General features: G+C 41.5%; 1 protein-coding gene across 3 annotated transcripts; it reads left to right on the forward strand.

Moving 5' to 3' along the window:
• Window positions 1-1,433: 1,433 nt before the first annotated feature.
• Window positions 1,434-18,303, forward strand: kank2 (KN motif and ankyrin repeat domains 2). Of its 3 annotated transcripts, none has more exons than XM_034894194.1 (13): window positions 1,434-1,540; window positions 8,123-8,207; window positions 11,332-11,414; window positions 11,717-13,081; window positions 13,306-13,515; window positions 13,623-13,731; window positions 13,890-14,498; window positions 14,603-14,690; window positions 15,115-15,334; window positions 15,527-15,669; window positions 15,905-16,105; window positions 16,214-16,312; window positions 16,769-18,303. In XM_034894194.1, exons 3-13 carry the CDS (start codon window positions 11,378-11,380, stop codon window positions 16,823-16,825), a joined length of 3,138 nt encoding a protein of 1,045 aa, XP_034750085.1. In that variant the 5' UTR covers window positions 1,434-1,540; window positions 8,123-8,207; window positions 11,332-11,377; the 3' UTR covers window positions 16,826-18,303. The 3 variants fall into 3 exon arrangements, with proteins under 3 accessions (XP_034750085.1, XP_034750087.1, XP_034750086.1); XM_034894195.1 differs by lacking the exon at window positions 1,434-1,540 and adding an exon at window positions 7,295-7,313; XM_034894196.1 differs by lacking the exon at window positions 8,123-8,207 and having other exon boundaries at window positions 1,458-1,540.
• Window positions 18,304-21,850: the final 3,547 nt, after the last annotated feature.

Raw genomic sequence — 21,850 nt, forward strand, 5'->3', positions numbered from 1 at the left:
TCACATTGTTTTATAGTAGGCCTGTTTAATATTATTCTACTATTAAGATAGTTTAAAACGTGTTGTTTTTGTAAATGAGTTTCTATGTTGTCAGTTATTTATTGTATATTTTAACGGACACACAGGACAAAGCAAAAACACAACAAGGATGTGACAGTCAAACTAACCATACAGATAGCATCACCCAAAAAGAAAGAAAAAAGTTAATGAATGAATAAAAAAAAACATGCTGGTAAATAAAACTAATACTATTTCCCTATCAAACCCGATCTCCGACAAATATACAAACTTGTGTAACTTTTTGGGGAAATTATTTCATGCCACTTTCTCAAACCATATTCTTATGTTAAAGAGTTATTTTCTCTGTTAAAAACTTGCAGTATTGATACATTTTTGGAATATTTTAATTTTTCACTCAGTGTGGTAAACACCCTTCTGTTTTTTTCAGAGAAAAGAAACCAATTTCTCAGATGAATGACCTGCAGTATCTGATAAAATAACTGAAAGTGATTTGTGATTCACTTATAAGTTATAAAAACCTACTGTGGCTTTTGATAGACCATAGCACTCAAGACCCTCTGCTAAATCCCAATGCTTTCTATTTCCACTCAGGCCTGCATTATTCACTAAAGTTTGTTTTGCGTGGTTATAAAGAAGGCAAAGATGTATTTGATCCAGATGTCTTCCTGTCATTTCTTTTCCATACTGATATCGGGTTGTGGAATGAGGAGACTCCCAACAAATACCATTAGTCTTCATATCCTGTGGCGGTATGACGATCCATATTATAGCCTGCAATGTTAGTGTAATTTACCAGAATGAAGGGCCCCGTGTTTATATTCAGGTACTTAACAAAGACTTGCGAATGCTCAGTCAATCAGAGCTGAGGACTGGGAGTTTTCCAGTTGACATGTTCACTCAATTCTCAGTATTGTAGTTTAGTTGTGGGGTAGTAACCAAAAATCTTACTGTAATTAATAAATTCCAAGCTGTGAATCTCAAAATCGTTGTTTTTAGTTATAGATTGGTCTTAGTGAAATATATTGTGAGTGTTCAGCCTTTCACGATATTTCCTGCATATGACAAACAAACATGCTATTGGATTTGTGTCTGTCTCTCTGTCTCTCCCTCCCCCTTTCTTTTGTCTTCTACTTAGAAGTTGGTGCAGGTCATTAAATGTTCCTGACTGGTACTCAAGGAATCTGGAAGGTTCTTCAAAGTTATTGTACTTTCTGGGAAGCTTGTTGTACTTGCTTGTACATCCAAAAGTGTAAAGAGGATCTGGCAGGTTCTTCCACTGAGGTTCTTTAATGTCCATGGAGAACTTTGGAGAACCTTCCTTAACAGATCTTACCCCTGTAAGTGTAGATGACGGAGGTACAGTGTGAGCCGTAGGTGTGAGCTCGCTGCTTTGCCTCGTGGCCGCTGGCCCTTTAAGAAGCGCGGGAGGGGGAGAGCAGCATCTTGGCTGCAGTGTTTTTGTCTCTCTGTCAGTGAGCGCTCTTGGGCCGAGGCGGCAGAAAGGATTTCTAGAGGGCAGGTAAGAACAGCTTATAAGCTACAATTTCTCTGTTTGATACTGCATTAGTCTCTCTTTGTCAAACTGTTATTTTAAAAGCGCTGGAGACAAGGCGTCTTTTGTGAGTGTGACTTTGTGAAACGTCGGTCCTATACCCATTCCCCCGGTCCTTTCTTTACGAAGTAACGGCTCATTTATCCTCCAAAACCACCCCAGCTTCACTTATACTCACATTACTACCTGCTTGTTGGACTAATTAGCTTTCATGAATTCACATTAGCATTTACCTTCAGAGGAATGTTAAACTAAGTCTCACGGTTGAGCCTCCTCCGGTGCGTGCCTTTTTGTTAGAGCATCATTGGAGGCTAACTGCACGGCGGCGAGAAGCGCGGTCAACGAAATATCTCAATAATATCATAATAATAATGGTATTCTTATTGTGTGTACTAAAAGTGAGTCTGTCAAACTGAAATGTGTGTTTACAGCGACCCTTTCATTGGGGGTGATAAAATAGGTGAATGGCTCAACAAAAGCTTTGCATTTTCTATACAGAATGCTATCTGTTAAATTCATCATAGCCTGAGTGATGTTTTCGTAGAGGGCTCATAGCGAGAGATAGAGGGTTGCCACGCGACGTAGGCTACCTCAACTTTTGTCTTCATGAATAAAAGCAGGAGTTTCAGTGTTGCAGCGAGCTTACAGACAGTATTGCATGTTGCAAAGCCATATTTTCCCCCAACGTCGTGTCTGAAAGAGCAACGTATTTGGGTGTTTGTATTCTGTTTGTCCTTGATTATGAATTTTTTCCAAATGCCTCTCGCATGTTCGTTAAACCAAATCTAACCATTTTCTAATTTCTTTAAAAAAAAAAAGGGAAAGCTCAGTAGAGACTAGGGGAGAGGGTGGGTCCGTGCATTATGCAAGCTCTCATTACTTCCAGATGTTAGTCAGCTTTTCTCTGCCGCTTCTTGCCCTCTAATGTGCTCTTCTGGCCGCCTGTTGCCGGTCAGTGGTCACTGGTCACTGAGGAGTTCATAGGCTACCCTCGGAAGATGGATGAGGACTGATGGGGTTGTGTGTCAGCTGGGCAGGGAGCGGTGGAACCAACTAAAAACTGTATTTAACCGCATTTGTGATCATTTGCACTTGCTCTAAACTGATCATTGATTTGGTTTAATAAACTAGGACGTTAGGTCAAACATGGATCTTTCCCCCCTTTCCCCTTTCCCCCTTATGGAGGAATGTTGGTTTAATGATTAACTTTATGTGACAGGATGTCTCATACTATGTGTGGTAGACTGTCCTGATTCATCAGTAAACACATCAGATGTCATGATGAAGGACATGCAGAAGTTGGCAGGATGTGGGGGTAGTCATCAGCCTGTTACACTACATCATACAATACACCACTGTCCTGTCTTGCTGTTGTGTAATGGGCTTCTAGCTGTATTAAATCACCTACCAGCAGAGAGCCAAAGATTGTAGCAGCTGCATGGCACTCAGGCGGGCTCTGTGCTGTCATTAATTCCGTTACATAGGCTGTTGTCTGTGGCTCCAACATTTAGTTTCCTGAAAGAATCTTGTATTCATTTTAGTCAGGCGTACCTAATAAACAGGCAAGTGAATATTTCCTTATTGTTTTGAGGTCTTGTGAGTGTTAGTGTAACAACAGTGAAACCTGACTCTTCCTCGTTTGTCTGGGGACCCCCTGGAATCCTAACGGAGACCCCTGGGAGTCCCCATGAATCTCTCTGGTCAGGTTCGTGTGCAGCTGGAGTTTCCTTCAGCAGTATTTTTTTTTTTTTTTTTTTTTTTAACCCAAACTGGAATGTGATTGTCTCATTACAGCTTTTGGACCCAGGGGTGCTGTTAAGGAATGCAGGGTTATAAACCCCATTTGCACAGTGGGCCACACGCCGGGCATTTAAATGGTTTACTGAGGCTAATGAAATTACACCCTGAACCTGCATGGGATTGCCTGTCACTGTCTAGGGTCTATCACTGAAAAGCAATTTTGGACTGTTTTACTGCATGATGAATGAACTGTTATGTTAAAACAATATACAGCATTAACTGAAAGCTAGTGATAAAAGGAACCTATAACGTTAACAGGCCTTTTCAGCAAATATACATGCCGCCAGGTTGTGTATGTCTTTTCTTTCTATACAATTTGCACCATTATCCCATTTAGATCAGAAAGCAATAAGTATCTTATTCATGTTTACCCCCCTAAACATTTTTACAACATAATTTGTTACGATAAAACCTAAAGTTTTCAGTTGTATTAGAGGTTGATTGGTTTATAAAGTAGAGATAAACTTCCGGCCCAGTAAATTGCAGAAGTAGCATCAGCCTGATTTGGTGAAGACAGAGCGGGTTAATGATTCTACTTAACTGTATTGATTAGGGCATCCAGTACAGGAGTCTGTTCAGTGAACATATGGACTAATCTGGCTTTATAGGCAGTAAGGACCAAATAATCTTACTTGATCTTCTTTAATACATTAATACACTCAGAAAAACAAGATGGACTTTTCTGTCCAGTCAAGCACACACACGTGTTGGAATAGTCAATGTGGATATTTTCCTGGCCTGTTTTATTTTCTTTATGTCTGAAGTCTTTTGATCAACATCTTTCATTGAATCAGAAAGTAATTGATTAGATTCCAGAGAGGGAACCACTTTACTACATCACTGCTGCAGTAAGGTTACTACTTAGGGTGCTCCGATCAGGATTTTTGGATCCGATCACTGATTGCTGAAAGCAGTATTGGTTGATACCGATCACTGGTCACCATCACCGGGTCTATTTGAAGCCTTTTATTTATCATCAGATATTTAAAAAATATGAATTTTAATAGTCTCAACAACATTTTAAATGTATTAAAATTAACAGAAGATAATGTATTGTGAATTGTCAACCGTTTACTTTTATTGACAGGAAACGTTCAACATTCTACTTCCTCTCTTAGAAACACACCTTAAACAGCTTAGAGCTTAAGAAAGAAGCGTAATTTCAAATAAATTACCAAAGAAACTGTCATTGTTAATTTACTCAAACTTAAAGTGTACTTAAACGTAAAGTGCAGAGCAAAGAAAGCACAATCACATATCTTGGGATCTCAAGATAAAAAGGCATGAGGTGTAAAATATTTTAGGCTTGTCATCCTACTGTAATGAACTGAAAATAGAAGCCGTGACATAACAATCACACATGTTTAAAAAAAATGTTAGTAATTGTTTAACTCTTTGTCGTAGCTCAAAATCTAAATAATGTTCATTCAATCACTGCAGACATTTTTTCAGTAGTAGTAAAAATTTTTCTCCTGAGTAGGGCGTCATCTAATCGATCAATCTGATTGGCCTTTATGGAGACCATCGATCAAACTATTTAAAGGCTTTATTGCCTGATAACGATCAGTAACTGATTAATTGGAGCATCCTTAGTTACTACCTCTGCTTGGCTGTGTTATGTATACTCAGTACCTGAGCTTTTGACCCCGACACTGCTCTGACCGGCTCTCCACCACCCGTCTTACTGCCGTCTGGACTTCGTCTTCCTCCCCACCAGACTCCACAGTTCCCTTAAAGCAGTGCTCTGGCCTCTCTGCTCTGCATCATTTTTAATCCCCACCTCCACACTCAACTGCACTGGAATTCTTTTTCTCAAATGCCCTTTTTCTGAGCTTTTTCCGGTGCCGCTCCTTGCAGCTCAGCCCCACCCTTGCTCCGTTTCCTGTTGGAGGACAGCACAATGACCAATAGGAGACTGGCGGGTGTTTACTCTGCTCCCGTTCCAGGAGTAATGGGAGCTGGCCGGCCCCTCCCCTTGGCCGGACTCTAGCCAGACTGCTCAGCCCAACGCCGTCTGCTCCTCCTTACCACCACGGCTTAATGTAAAAAACAGGGCTTTTTTGCTTAAGGGCAGAGAATCCTGGAGGGGACGTCACTCTGGGTTATGATTTCACTGTCCTGAATTTAAAGCCCAAATTAGTCAAAAACCACATGTCCACCAGCAGCATAAGAACACATTGTATTGCCATGTTTATATGAGATCATCTGGCCTCGTTTCACATGGTGAAGGCCCTGTCTGTCGAGCAGTGACGTACACTGTTCAGCTACATTATGCTTTGTGACAAATGGCTGTTGTTGCTTCTACATTTAGCATTCTTTAGCTGTTCAGGGTAGAGATTTGTTGTAATTTCTTCTGATTTATTATTCATGCAGGACCATTTGGCTGAAAGAAGCCATCTGTGCTGCAGGGTGGGGAGGAGGACAAAGAAGTCTTGGTAGATAGATTAACAACCGTGGGTCCTGTAGTGATCTTTATGTAGCCTAACATTTAAAACTTTTCTTCATATCTATATTAAGGTTTTTGCGGCCTGTTACTCTGAGAAGAAAACCTCTGAAGAACAATCAGCTTTATTTAGTTAGACAAAGTGCAGCTTCTCATAGGGATTCTCTATTGTCGCTCTATTTTTAGGAGTGGAATGCACAAATGATGGTAATCTTTTAGGCGGAGCCATTTAAGATTATGAGGAAAGGGCCTTTGAAACTGTATATTCTCATTGTGAGGAGCCTGCAGCCTGTGTGATCTTTCTGATCTTCCTGCTTTTACAGCAGCAGAATACATTCTGGTGTCAACAGCGGTGATTCACACTGGTGGAGTCCAACTCTGAGAACAGTCATCGTCTTCTTATTCGAGAAGTTTCCATCTAAAACTCTCGGCAGCATTTCTTTTTTTCTTCCCCCCTCCTCCTGCAGTTTTGCCTTTCTTTCCGCACATTCCCACTCTTTCTCTCCCACCCTTCCTCCCATACTGTACAACTCTCTTCTGCTTTCTCTCTCTCTCTCTCTCTTACCCCTTTTTCTATCTGGTTTGCGCTCTCCCCTTGTTACTCTTTCTCCTGGGCTGGGAGGAAGTGACTGGGTTGTTTCTGGATCCTTGGGGAATAGAAAGATGGAGCTCCCTTTTCCTGTAACCCTTTCTTCATCAGGCTTTAGACTATTGCCACATTGGCTCTGTTTTGCCACATTGGTAGTTTGGTATGAGAAAATTGTCACATGCACTGCCTTTTTGTGCTAAATTGACATTTAAAAAAAGGTTCATCTGTTGTCAAAATTTTGCTACTTATTAGGGCAATAATACATCAGAAATGTATAATCATACATCTAAATCACTTGGCATTCATAACATTGGTGCCCTTACCTGAATAAATCAACTTAAAAGCTACAGCTGTGTTTGTTGATCCGTGGGAGTCTTCAGGCCTCAGACAGTGTTAGGAGATCTGTGTGTTTTCATTTGTGCTGTGTGGGAGTCGATGGGAGTTCAAGTTGTCTCCTGTAACGTTTGGTATTTGTCTTATAGAAGTATTTGCCAACCACATAGTTCACTGTATTTAATCCTATCCTTTGAGAGCAGTTTATGGCATTGATACATACGTTTCTAAAATCGTTTAGGGATGCATTCATAATATTGTATTATCTTAAACAATAAGCATCACAGATAGCCGGCCATTTTTGGAGCCTAAGGCACTTTTAGATCTAGATATCAATCATTAAATCCTTGTATTTCCAGTTTATGTCAGTGTGTGGGTCCATTACAGCACTTCATCAACTGTTTGTTTGTTTTAAAGCAAATTTCCTTACCACATACTTATGCACACATCATTTGTCTCTCTCTCTCTCTCTCTCTCTCTGAGATGCCCCTCCTTGATTTATATTAGAACCAGCTGTGGAACTAGGGGCTGAATGAATGGCTCTTTGTGATTTGGCTGTCGTTCTCGTCTAAAAGGTCTGTTTCTCCCCCTACCCGTCCACCCTCTGTGGTATTGTCATGACAACAATATGAAACAATGAACTGAACAACAAGTCTTGTTATGATATTATGCAAAGGTCACCTATCAATGTTTTTTAGGCTGCCAGACCCCCTGACAAAATGCCAAACACACTGAAACAGCAGCCTAACTCTGGGCAACCAGAGCAGAATGTATGAGAATCAGCAGACACAGTCATGCATCTTATCTGGTGGACATACACGCAGAGGTTACAGCGCAAGCTTCAAGTCTGGGTTGTCCATGAAGGGAACGCATTATAAGGCCCAGGAAATCAGTCTGGCTTTAAGGTGATCTGTGCAGATGATGGCTGTTCCCACACAACTTCCATGGGTGTGTCTGCCCATGGATTTGTGTGTGCAAGTCACAGAGGCAAGGAAACAGAAAACATTGCCCAATCACATGGCAGGGAGGCTCCCAACCTTGAATTGATTAGAGAGCCTTGACTTGGAAAGAGGAATGGGGTGGGGGAGCATTTCTAGAAAGCTGGAAGAGGAGGGGAACAGCTATGCATGAATCAAGCTTCATCCAGGCTGCACTACAAGGAGGTCAGAGAGTGATTGGCATGTCATTGGAGTATGTTGTTTACATCCGGCGTGTTAGTCAAAACCACTGGAATGTTTTGGATTTTTTCTGGCTTTGCAACCTGTGTTTATAGTCTTGTGGGGTGACTCTTTTGTAACCTGTCTATTTTGATCTCTGTCAACAGAACTATGCACTTTTAAATTAGGTTTTAAGTTCAAGTTTCCTTTATTCTTGTTTTGCACAGGTGCTGACTGTAAGACTGCAAGAAAAGGAAGTGAGAGCAAGGAGTCCGGGGAGGAGAGATCCCATCCTTGCAGCACGAGCAGTTGGTATGAAGCGGAAAATAAATCCCTCCTTTCCTAATTCACAAACCATTCCCAAGCTTGAGCAGAATAGTAATCACTAAAGTCTGAGAGAGTCAGTAAGGCAGTGGAAAAATCCAAAAAGATCTTTTCTGGGTGGTGGGAAGAGTGGTATTTCTGATTTTCTAATCCTTTGTAATGGCAATAATAATGAGGTGACTCAATGAATGGAAGCAATGAGTTTGATAAACCTGAGAAAGATGACCTTGAAATTATGCCTGACATCCTAAATCACTTTTCAGGGTGGTCTCAATCCTCTGATACACCAAAGGCACAAGAATATATACACATGTTGTAAATCAAATCCAGTTTTAAATCCCCCAGATACAAGAGTTTGGTTGTAAATGAATAAACCTGAAGCTGCATTGTACATGTGCAGTGTACATTTGCACTGGTTTCTGCAAGGGGTAAAAATGCTTCAGTATAATGCGGTCATTCTTGTGACATCTTACAGGACATACCACAGACATGTAATTTGTGCTGGGTGACCTGCACCTTACCCCCTGAGGGTTGTCTTAATCTTAATATCAGGGAATGGAGGGAGTAGACCAGGCAATGTTAACTTCCGTTTGTATGGTATGTGGCTGTGGGGAGGTAGGGGGTGTAATGGGGGCAAGGCATTTGCCCTCGATGAAGCTGGCAAGGGAAAATCGTCTAAAGAATTGTAGTGTGACACTGAGGAAGGGTGCACACTGGTTTCTGTTCAGATGTCATTTCAAAGGAACTCTGTTTGAATCTGAGAGAAAGGGAGGAAGGTCAACCACTCCACCCCAGCCACACACACATACACACTCGGGGAGAAAGTCCACATGCTTACAGATCTGAAACACCATATGAGCCACTGTTGGAGTAGCAGATGTGGAGGCCTTAGCGTGGGCATTTTAAGGGGGTGATGTGGAACGAATGGCACCTGGAGAAGCAATAAGGAGAGTGACATTTTGAAGCGGAGATTAATGTGTTTGTGTGTGTAGATATGATTTGAAGGAGTAGAAAACTGCATTCAAAGTGGAATGCAATGGACAGTGTCAGCCGCCTTGTCTGCTGGCCTGGAACAGTTGATTGCCAAACTGAAGATTCTAATTATATCTCATCAACTGTCCCGTCAGTGCTGTCCTCCACCCTCTTGTACACATGCTCTCTCACACACATTGACACACACAGACGTGCTCACTTATTCCCAACCACTCCTCTTCCCTCTGTCCTGTTCTCACTTTCTAACACATGTAGGCGTACCCAGATCACACTGTACAACATGAAACACATAATCAATCTAATGCTTTCATTTCATAATGGAGAGGAACGGACACTCACACTGCCCCGCCTCAGATGCCTTTTAATTCTTATTTTTTACTATAACATCTTGTGTTTTCTTGTTTGGTTTTTTGGATCTTGACAGGGCTAATATAAAGTGTGTCTTCAAATTGACATACAGGACATCTGATAAATTCCTTAACTGTAAGCTAAAATATAGTCTAAGTGACGCTTCACTATAAAGTTAACAGTGTAGTAATATTTTCCTATCGCAATCAGTTGAGGAGTTTAAATGGGTCTGTATGTGCATGCATGCATACAGTATTACCATGCCTCTTAGTGTGCGGCAATCTTGGTATGAGAGGGTGATGAAGGGGCACAGATAAGGGGAGTCGCACCAGGACATTAAACTGACTACAGAACTTCAAAAATACCAAGTGAATTTAGTCAGTGTTTCCAAGTGCCCTACTTTCACAAACGACCAAGCACTGACTAGGGTCACAAGATAGCGGGTAAGAGAGAAAGCTCAACTCAGTTGCTAAAGAAACACAAACACAGCCTTAAAGTGAAGTGAACCGAGTATGTCCTAAAAACAAGGTGGAGGTTGAAGTCCAAACTTCTGATATTAGCTCCCTGAAGTCAAAAATAATATGATGTCCAAATGGGTATGCTGTGGATGGCTTAAACATTACATCCTCAGTTCCCACAAAGTGATGACCTAGAAAGTTAATCTTTTCCAAGCAGACACAAACGCAGAGGCATTGGCGTTGTGGGCTCTATATCGTTGCTGGCACTGAGAAGTTCCCTGTGGGAGGAAAAAGCACAATCTTTTGTTTATAAAGAGTCGAAATGCATTACCCTGTGTGGAAAATCTATTGAAGTTCTCAGCAATTCACTATTCTTTCTGTGTCGAAGTACTGAGCAAGTGAATGCGGAGGGAATGAGAGAGACAGTGACGAGCTGAAACCTCCTGATTGTCAGCTGATGTTGAGAGGGGGAGAAAGCAGCACAAAAAATATTTAAAAAAGACATCAGAGAAGACATAAGAGGGTGATGATGTGGAGAAAGTGAGGGAGAGAAAGAGGAGAGAGTCTGTAAACCCTAAATTGAGAGGTGAAGTTAGCGTGCGCAGATGATTCCTAATAAGGTTGTAACTGGCAGTCTCAAACCTCTGTCCTGGAATTAGCTGCCAGGAAACTTTCCTCTGTAACTCCTCTTCTCTGAACACTAAGAACAGAAACAAACACAATCCACTGTGACCCACTATGCTCCCAAAAATGAACAGATAAAATTAGACAGGGAGGCAGGAGGGTAGTATAGTGAGGTAGTGAAAGAAACAGTAAAACTATTTATGACCATCACACAAAAAACAACTATGTGGTCAAAAAGAGCAATCGTTTTTAGCTGGCATAAAAACTATATGTAGTTGAGTACTTGCATCTATGTAGTCCATATGCCTTTTTCACAGAAGACATTTTGTCTTGTCACATTAAGAAAAGCACTGGTGTAAATGTTCAAACGAAGGATGGCTGCTTTGATTTCAGGGTCATTGTATTGTGCATGTTTGGTGCACAATAGGTTTTTGCATCTCTCACTGGAACACTAACAGAACAGAGCCATCGTGACTATCAGCTGACTATCAACTACTATGACCAGTCAAAATGCTGTGAGAAAGATGCTCATATAAACACTGATCTGGTCAGGTTTCTGTTGGGCAAACACAATCCTGTATTATTGCTTTAACCCCTGTCTTGTTATTTCTGCAAGAAAAGCCACTCTTGTTCTCATTAAAGATAGTTGGTATGCTCATTTATAAATTCACATGTCTGTCTCCCCACAGGTGAGAGTTGTTGAGGGACTGTTGGAATAGCAGCCCAAGGCTCATCATGGCTCAGGTGCTGCATATGGACCCTGGCTTCCCAGGTGCAGATTCATTTAGTTTTACTAAATAATTCTCAATTAAGTTATTATTTTTTTTTAAAGAAATAATGAATCATTTTTGTTTGGATATAAACTGTCAAACAAATTCCATATAATTTAACAACTATCTAGACATATAAATGGTCAGGTTATAGTAACTGTGCCATTACATTTTCTACCAAATCTGCTGATTGTTTTAGAGTAAATATACACAGTAGCCCAAGTTAATGCTATTTTCTAAAGTCTGAGCCCAAGATTAGACGCAGATTTCCGTTTTGTTTAAAATTGATTTCCTTCCTCCTCAGGGAAACTCAACCCGCCTGCTCCCCCTTCTCTGCATGGCAAAGAACAAGAGGCGGCACCCTACTCAGTAGAGACCCCCTATGGCTACCGTCTGGACCTAGACTTTCTTAAATATGTTAACGACATAGAGAAGGGAAACACTATCAAGAAGGTACCTATCCAACGGCGGCCACGCTATGGCTCCCTGCCCCGTGGCTATGGCTACACCGGCTCCTGGTGGACCTCCACAGAGTCTCTTTGCTCCAACACCAGCATGGACAGCCGACACTCCTCCTTCTCCTACTGTGCCCCAGGCTACCACACCTCGCAGAGACCCAGCTTCAGCTCCGCCCGGGTGGAGAAGACCCTGTTGGATGCACGTAGGAAGTTGGAGGAGGAGAAAGAGGGGCGGAGATTCTCCAACCTGGGCAGCATGCACAGCAGCATTGCAGGCTCTAACACCTCTCTCAGCAGTGCACACAGCTTTAACCGAGCCCATGGTGGGGGCGGATCCTTTACCCCATTGAGTTCTGGCCTGTCCACCCCAGTGACCCCAACACCAGCACACCTGCAGCACGTCAGGGAGCAGATGGCTGCAGCCCTCAGGAAGATAAGGGAGCTTGAGGAGCAGGTGAAGACCATCCCTGTGCTACAGGTAAAAATCTCTGTCCTGCAGGAGGAGAAACGGCAACTCAGCGTCCAGCTGAAGAGCCAGAAGTTCCTGGGTCATAGTCTGAGTTTTAACCGAGGTCGTCCCAGAGGAGAGCTCTACATTGACATCCCCGAAGAAGATGTGAGCACTGGAGCTAAAAGCAGCAAAAAGTCTGCAGGGCCACTGTCTCCCACCACACCCGAGAGCTCAAAGCTTCAAGACTCAGGGTGTGAGATTGAAGACACAGTGATTGTGAGTGGAGCACGACCAGATGCAAAGCGGGAAGTACGCACCATTGGAGTGGGACCAGAGAACTTGAGGAGCTGTCGTGAGATTGGAGTCGGCGTTCGGGAAGAGGATCTGGGGCTGCTGCCCGAGACAGAGGCTCTTAAGAATCAAGTGGGTCAACTTGAGGACCAGCTAAAGAGGACGGTGCAGGACCTGCAGGACTGCCAACAGCAAGTTGCAGCAGCCCAGAAGGCTCCTCGGGCAGAGCATCCAGTCATGGCTACAAGCGTGGGCTGGCAGGAGCCACAAGGTTGCAGCTTGCACACTGTGGTCAGTTTTACACAACTGCCCCAAAAGAGGGAACAGAGAACTGTTGGAATCCAGGTGTACACACTGGAGCAGCCTACTGTCGTGGAGGTGGGCACACGGCTCCGAGCAGAGACCTGCAGCTCCCCCTACCTTCAACCAGCTGGTGGAGTTGTGGAGGGCCACAGAGGACAAGCTGAAGGTCTCTGACACTCAAATTTATTTATAAACCAGTATCTATTGCATTGCCATTGGATTGCATCAGTCTGTACAAGTAAATTGACAACTCAGGGCTTATGAGGTTGTGTTTATAAGGTCTTATGAACATTTTTAGATAAAGTAGTTTAATTTTCATCTTATTGTATTCCTCCATGAGATATTTTATTAATTAAGGCTGAAAATTGAAGTCTTCTTTCTGTCTCACAGATGTTCCAGTTGAGTTTCCGATTGCAGTCAGTTCGAAGCAGGTGCGTGACGTCCTAAAGAGCGAGTTGTCCACTTCGGTACCTGTAGCTAATCCTGCCATTGCTGTAAGCACGTCTGGTAATCAGATTGGTTTGTTGCATTCAAAAGAAGAAGAAACACATCTGCATATATCCACAGAGACCGTTCAGTCACAAGAAGGCCTTAAGACAGGTAACTGGACTGAACTCTGTTCAAAATACCCCTTGACCATCATAATTTGTTCTAACAACATCAAGTTTCTACTTTATTAACTGTATGATCACTGGTATCCTTTCCAGCCTCATCTCCCCAGTCTTCTCTGAGGTCCATCATGAAGCGGAAAGCAGAAGGTGAACCAGGATCTCCCTCTACAAAAAAAAACCTGCAGTTCATTGGAGTCAATGGAGGGTAAGTGTCAGTCATTTCCACCCACTGATCCACGATACTCAGCCATAGGTACACTGTCAGTTATAAAGTAGAAATATTGTTTATGTACCTTGATAAAACAGATATGACTTGCAAATACATGAAGTTGTTTGACAGTGAAACTTGTTCTTGTGTTGCAGCTATGAGTCCACATCATCAGACGATAGCAGCAGCGAAAGCTCAGATGAGGGGAGTGATTCCAGTGAATATCATGAAGCCAAAGAAAAACTACCAGAGTCGGTAGTCCAGCTTCAGCAAATAACCCACAGCAATGCTTCCCAACCTCCAGAAAGCAACTGTGTACCTCAACAGACTGCCGTCAAACTTCCAGCCATAATTTCAGACACACAGCAGCGTCTCAACCAGTCTGGAACTGTAGACACTAGACTGCCAGAAAAAGCCCCCGGGTCACCAGCAACGGACGCTGCCTTTGACTCCATTTTATCTCCTCCATGCACATCAAATGATGCTGTCTCTAAAGAGGCTGTCAATCAGTCATCAGAAACACTCACAGTCACCCAGGAGATCACCCCCACAATATCAAGCACTGAATCCACTCCTGAAAAAAGTTCCATAACATCCTCCGTTACATGTACTTCATCGCTGTGTGTCACTGAAAACACTGAGAATACTAAGCAGAAATACACCGTCCAGTCAGAAACAACCGCACTCTCTGGCCAATCAGAGCCAAACCTGGCAGCGGAAAGACTTGGAAATGACACTGCCACAGCACCGACCAAGCAAGTCAGGTAAATATACGCATGGTTGATGGACAGACTGATATAGTAATAATAGTACTATTAAGCCTGTGTATGAGCATCAATGACTGATGTTGTCTCCTCGTCTGTCTCAGACTGGACCTGAGTGACAGCCTGATGTCAGCTCTTCATGTCCTGCGTAAAGCCCTAGGGGAACCCAATGCTTTCAGCCAACAAGGAGCAGTAGGTGTTCTGATTCACTTTTTAACCTGGAAAATTCACTCAGTATTGATACTGCTTTCCAGGAGATCCAGTAGTGTCTTTTTTTAAAAGCTATTACACTGGCAACAACAAGCAGAAGCACGATGAAGGGGAAACGCAGCTCCTCAAAAATGGATTAATCTTAAGTGCACACAACACATTTCTAAAACATCATGAGCTCTGCCGTGACTCTTACAAAAGACATGCTTTTTACTATGTGCTTTTCAAACTAGATGTTATAGGGTTCTTTTAATATAAGCTAACTAAATGTTTAAATAAGTTTAGAAAACATAGCTTAAGCTGTTGTAATACCAAAAAAAGGGTGTGTGAGCTGTGCTCTTGCATTTCTCTACAGCCTGTCAAGTGTGTGTTTGTCTCTAATTGTCCTCATTGTGTCCTGTCTCAGAGGGTAGCCTACACCACCGTGCTGCAGGAGTGGCTGCGCGTGTCCTGTCACAAAGCAGCGGACACGACTGTTGTCAAGGCCTATATAAACACCTTCGCCTCAGTCTCCCCTCAGCTGCTGGAGTTTGTGATGAACATAGCAGATGGCAACGGGAATACAGCGCTTCACTACACCGTCTCCCATTCCAACTTCCCCGTGGTGAAACTGCTGCTGGACACCGGTGAGTGTCAGTCTGTGTATATGTGTATGTGCTTGAGAGAGAGTGAAGGGAGAGACAAGAATACATAAGGTAATCAGGTTTAAGTGCCTCAAATCTTAAAACATTCTTGTGTCCAAAACGTCATACATCCCTGTTATTGTTTGTGCTGCTGTTGCATCACCTGCCACACTGATTGCCCTACATACCTGACAGGCCTGTGTAATGCTGACAAGCAGAACAAAGCGGGCTACACGGCCATCATGCTGACAGCTCTGGCCGCTTTCCACTCTGACACTGACCTGCAAACCGTCCTGCAGCTCCTGCGCACAGGGGACGTCAACGCCAAGGCCAGCCAGGTGCGCCCTCTACTGTTTATTAGGTTTTACTGCATCCCCCACACACAGCAAAACTCATGTGACTTACAGAGCATTTACATGTGCTTTTCAGAATTCTGCTCACTAATGTGTCTGATTATACTGCAGAACTTTACTCACCAGACGCATGCTTTAGCAAGTGAACAAATGCTGTCTAAATGAAGGCAATTTAGTTTCGTTTGAAGATGAGTTTAAAGGTCTTAATGCATGTTTGTAGGCTGGTCAGACTGCGCTAATGCTAGCGGTCAGCCACGGTCGAGGGGACATGGTGCGGGCGCTGCTGTCCTGCGGGGCACAGGTCAACATCCGTGATGACGACGGCTCCACAGCACTCATGTGTGCCTGCGAACACGGTCACGTGGACATTGTGCGTCAGCTACTGTCTGTGCCGGGTTGTGATGCCACTCTCACTGACAATGTAAGCATATAGTTCCTTTACATTTTCCTTTTTCTGTTTCTCAGTTGTTCTTTTGGCACATACTGCCCCACATCTATCATCTCTCCATCATCCCCTTGTTTCTTACAGGACGGCAGCACTGCTCTGTCCATAGCCCTGGAGGCCAGCCAGAACGACATTGCTGTGCTTTTGTATGCTCACCTCAACTTTGCGAAGCCTCCTTCCCCTGTGAGTACTTTGATACACTGCTAACACACACTTACCGTTAGTTATTAAGGTTTTCTTTGTGGCGCAACCCTTTTACACCAACATCACTAACTGAAGAAGAGGTAGATGAAGCAGATTGAGGTATTGAGGAAAAAAGCACAGACAAATCTCCTGGAAAACACTTATGATCACAAAGTTGATGTTAAGCTGTATCAATCCTGCGTAATCATGTCTGAACTACATTTTTACACATTAGCAGTTATTATTCCTACAGCTTTACTACAGTCATGTACAGAACCTTTGGCTTGTTTTTCTTACAGTTCACATACAATAAAGACTTTGCAGTATACTTGGTCCCAGCAAAGTAAATAAGAAGCTGGACCTCCAAATCACACCTTATAGAACCCTAACCCCATCAACACTCGTGAATGACCTTTAAGCTTTAACAATAATACCTTGTTTTTTAAACTTGTCTAGGTTTCACCAAAGTCTCCTCTCTTGGGTTCCTCTCCTCCTGCCGGTGAAACAAAATAAAACCTGCTTTGGCCACTCCACAGTACCTACTCATATAACAATGTGATTTTTTTTTTCATCTGTGTACTTACCAGAAACAATTAGTCTGTGTGTGCGGTTTTTTTAACCCTCCATAATTTAAGTACAATATAGTGTTATAGATTATAGATAATTACATGATAGCTTGCACCGTTGTTATCCATTGCACTTTGTACACGGTGGTTTGTTTTAATCACAGTGGTGTTTAAAACAGGGATTTTTTTGTGTGTGGGGTACAATCTGAAAAGTCCAGTCTTGCAATGATCCAGTTGTTAGCACTGTTTTTAGTGGCACTTATAAGTCAAAACTGTTAATTTGATTCATTTTATAGTTCATTATTATACACTTGTTGTTTTATTCCATGTGAATGTTGTATTAGTTGCTTTATAGAGCAATGTGTTTTCATTGTAATGCGTACAATAGCTCCTACACAGTAGCATCATTATGTGTGTGACCATCACAGTCATTTGGAATAACAAAAGCCACCCCTCTCATCGATAAGTGCCCTTGCATCAAGTCGCTCATTGGTGCTACAAAACTCAAATACAAAAAAACACCACTTTAACAGTATATCAATATTTATACACAAGGTTTATTTACTCTAGAGTATTTTTGATATTGATTTTTCTTAAATTTTTGACTAAATGCAGGACCTCCAAGGATTACAATTTTTATTTCACAAGCAATGGTTACCTTATAACACATTTTTTTAACCAGAGGAAAAAATATTATTTTGTGTGTTGACCAGATTTTCCAACATTTACCCAAAGATGAATCTCTCCCATCAGCTCTGTAACACTGTAAAATGTGGTGATAGTATTAGCAGAGGCTTAGCAGCAGTGGGAAGAAGGAAAGAGGTCAACATTGTTCTCTGAAGGCTACGGTACTATGGTCTTTGTATTTTTATATGTGAAGGTATTTTGGATGGTAGCAAGGAAAGATTAGAGTGTATCTCTTTGTTATATTCTGTGTTTATAAGATTTAACAAGACTTGGTTGAGAAATGACTGAAAGCACAGGTGTAGCCACCTCCGCTCTGGTCATAAGATTTGTCAGGGAACCAGAAAGTGACTGATTGGGGTCTTTAAAGGATGTGTCGTGTAAGATGTGAATATCAAAATAATATATGTCAACATAAACTGGTAGTTATTATGTCTAAAATCAAATTCCTTGAACAAAAGTTCATAGGCTATTGATGTCCAAATTTCTATTACTTTTTAAAGACTTTTTCACGATTTTTATGTTCTCTTTTAAGCAATTGAAATTTTATAAACTAAACACTTTTTTATTTAATTATCTTTTTATACATTTAGATTTTTCAACTCACACCTACTTTATGTAATCGCAAAGCCGTTGAGTTTGTTTTTTGAAGGTATATGTAAAATTCTAGATTGTCTTTCTCCTCTTCTAATTTGTGGATTTTGGAAAAACAATAAAGTAATACATGTGGAACACACGGTTTCTATTGCATTTATACTTTTGCAATATTACTCTGTGAATTTTGAGCTCATGATTACAGTGGGTCTCTTGGGGGGGATATTGTTCTTTTTCTAGGATATGTTTGTTATGCCCTTGCGCCATAGGCATTATGTTTTTGGGTTGTCCGTCCCTGCGTCCGTCCCATTCTTATGAATGCAATCTCTCAGCACAACTTAAGGAAATGTCTTCATATTTGGCACAAACATCTACTTTTGAAAGGTCAAGGTCACTGTGACAAAACACGTTACAACAGAAATACCTAATATAGGAAGTCGTGACATTTTATATCCCAAAGCTCAACTGCACTGTGACATCATAATGTTCTGCATGTTTTCTGGCCATTATTCAACCCGATACTCAAGAACAGAAGGGGAGACATTTGGTTGGATACTGAAATGGTGACACTAATCTTGGGGGCCCATCTTACCACACCTTACCAATACTATGGTGATTGTATACTGTAGATCTTCTCTGCTGCGGGGTTGAAGATGTGTGTGAAGCATCCATGTTTTCCAAAACAATACAGTTAGTTGCTTTTATGAAAATATATAAAAAAAACTCTTCACTACATATTATTTATGCATCTGGACAGACATGGGCAGAGATAAACTATTGTCTGGTTTGTGGAGGCATACAAATGCAGTTAGGTGGTAATTCTAGTTTTATATATGTTTCTTCTTTTTTTTACAGACCTGAAGTAATTGGTAAATAAGTGTGTGTGTGTGTGTGTGTGTGTGTGTGTGTGTGTGTGTGTGTGTGTGTGTGTGTGTGTTTGTGTCTGTTAGGAAATCTCCACTAGAGGGCGTTTTAACTTCCAACATAAACAGCTGGTTTAGTTTTTCCCTTGGCCTACATTAAACAACAATGATAAAATGCTGCACAGTTCCCTTTCACAACAGGGTGAGCCAAACACTCCCACACAATTCTCCTTAAGTGGGAAAAAGAATTAAACATTGATTTTTTTAATCAATGTTTAACAACATTGATTAAAAAAATAAACCAATCTAGAGCATAAAGGTCCTTCTCTGGGGATAATTGCAATATATTACAGCATATAGTAGTTCTACCTGGAGGATGCAATGTATTACATCCTCATATCTCTGTGGATAGTCAGAGAGGAATAGGATGGTACAATGTACCCTGAATGCTTTCATGGAAACTAACCCAGAGGAAACTGCATTAATGATTTACACTGCCAATACAAATTTCCTGAAGGATGCTCCATTTAGTTTCGACCCAAAATGATACTGGCAACGCTGCTGTGTATGTTGTGTACAATGCATGCACTGGAAAAGAAACCTCTTCATTCATCTGATTAGGGGAAACATCCATAGTGAAATAACCAGGACTTTGAGCTTTTAGACATCACCAGTTGTGAAGAGGTAAAACTCCAGCAACACTTTTAGTATACAGAACAATTTTATTGACCAGCAAGTGTCAGCTTGTGGCATCAGTGTCATCTGTCAAAAGTCAAAAGACGTTGATCTAACAATAAAGTTATTCTGTATTGTTATGCGGGTATTGTACCCATTCAGTCATTTTCTCTTCTCCATGTAGCTTAGAAGAAGGTTGAAGTTGTGCCAAAAATTCCTGCTCTGCTTCTACGATCCTTGCCAGTTGTGGCCTGCAAACCTGGGTTTGGCCAGCTGTGATCACAGATGCAAACAAGCCCACCTTAGAGCCGGTTTGACCCTTTTCAGGCAGCTCCTGCGAGACCGTAAGTAGCCCACGTCCCGCATTGTGCACATATGGGTGTCCTCCTGGGTTTGAAGCTGCAGGATTTATTTATTATTAATGAATTATATATTTGTGCTTTTTAGGTTTTTATTGACAGAACAGCTGAATAAATGAAAAGAGAGAGGGGGGGGGATGACATGTAGCAAAGGGCTGTAGGTCAGAGTTGAACCCTGGCCGACTGTGTGGGCCTGTTGCCTGAAACCATCACTAAAATTAAAATAAGTTTGGGTTTCCAAGTGGTGTTGTAGCCTATTTTAGCATATAATGGACAGCCATGTACATTCCTTTAAAAGACTGCAACAATGTGTAGTTTTAGAGTCTGTACTAATCTCTTACAAACACTTGACAAAGCACCAGCTGTGTTCCTCAGACAGCTGCTTGTCTTTGGGAGGAGTCCAAAAGATAACATGCCAATGAAAGCAATTCCTTTAGTCTATACCATGACAGTGCTAATATGAACTATGTTTGAGAAAAAATAACATTTTAGAGGACCCATCTATGAGCCAATCAGAAAAGATCTGTCTATTTTTAATACAAGTTAGGAAAAGGTCCACTCACTTCAGCGTTGACTTTACAGCCAGCACTCCACAGTGATTCAGCCTTTGTTGTGTGACAGTACGTTCAGTTAAATGTCAAATTACTTCTCTTAGATTATTTTTATAATCTCCAACAGGAGTAATCATGACTGTGACCACTATAAGTGTGTAATGCCAAACTGTTAAAAATGAACAGGGGCCTTATTTAACTCTTAACTATATCAACATGGAAACGCTTTTAGCCCTAAAACAATTACTCTGTTCATGTGGTTACAATTAACGACCAATATACATTTATGTAAGGCAGCATTGGGTAACTATACACTATAAGCTGAAGAGCACACTGGAAAACCATCTTATCTATTTCTTCTTTTAAATGGATCCACCCTGACAGCTGGTGTGGTGGGTTAGATAAACTAGACACACCACATTTGGCAGGAAACACAGAAAATGACTAAAGTCATGTTGGAAGAGTTTCAACTGATAAAAAAAATCAAAAATTAGTATTACTTGATTGCAGAGCCTGGATTTGACGTAGTCTCTGCACATACAGTATTAAACTCTTAAACAGAGTGTTTAATTATAAGAAATACTGTATATGACTTTTATATTTGTAATACTTACTGAGGTGAGATTCTTTCTACAAGCCTCTAGGTTTTTATTTTAATTTTTTAAAGCTCATCTGCAGAACTTGCATTTTTTCTTTCCTTATGTTGTTGCTGCTTTGTTTTATTGTGCAAAATACATCAAGGTAACACTTTACAATAAGGTACACAAAAAAGGGTAGTTTCTGTTTTTGAAAGATTAACGAATGATTAGTTATGGGCAACAACCATTCTGAAAATGGGTAACTTTTTTTCAAGGGCCGCGGTAGGAAAATTATATTATGTAACCTTAAAAAAGAAATGCAACTCATCACGTGGACCGTCTCACGGAGCCTATCTTCGATCATCGAGGTGGTCCTGGGTGTGTCCGTCCATGCTCTGTTTCAAGCATAAAACCCCCGCGGTTAGGAGGACCAGTCACAAATAGTCAAGGAAAGACAAGATGACTACCCTCAGTGCTAAAGACAAGGACGCAGTCAGAACCTTCTGGGCTAACGTGTCTGGAAAGGAGGAGGACATCGGCACCGATGCTGTCGCTAGGTAAATATGAACAAAGCTGACTAATGTAACCTGCTCCAACATTCATTTGAACAATATATATATATATATATATATATATATATATATATATATATTGACATGTATCACTCC

This window comes from Etheostoma cragini, chromosome 15, assembly GCF_013103735.1.
Source record: "Etheostoma cragini isolate CJK2018 chromosome 15, CSU_Ecrag_1.0, whole genome shotgun sequence".
NCBI classification, from domain to species: Eukaryota; Metazoa; Chordata; class Actinopteri; order Perciformes; family Percidae; genus Etheostoma; species Etheostoma cragini.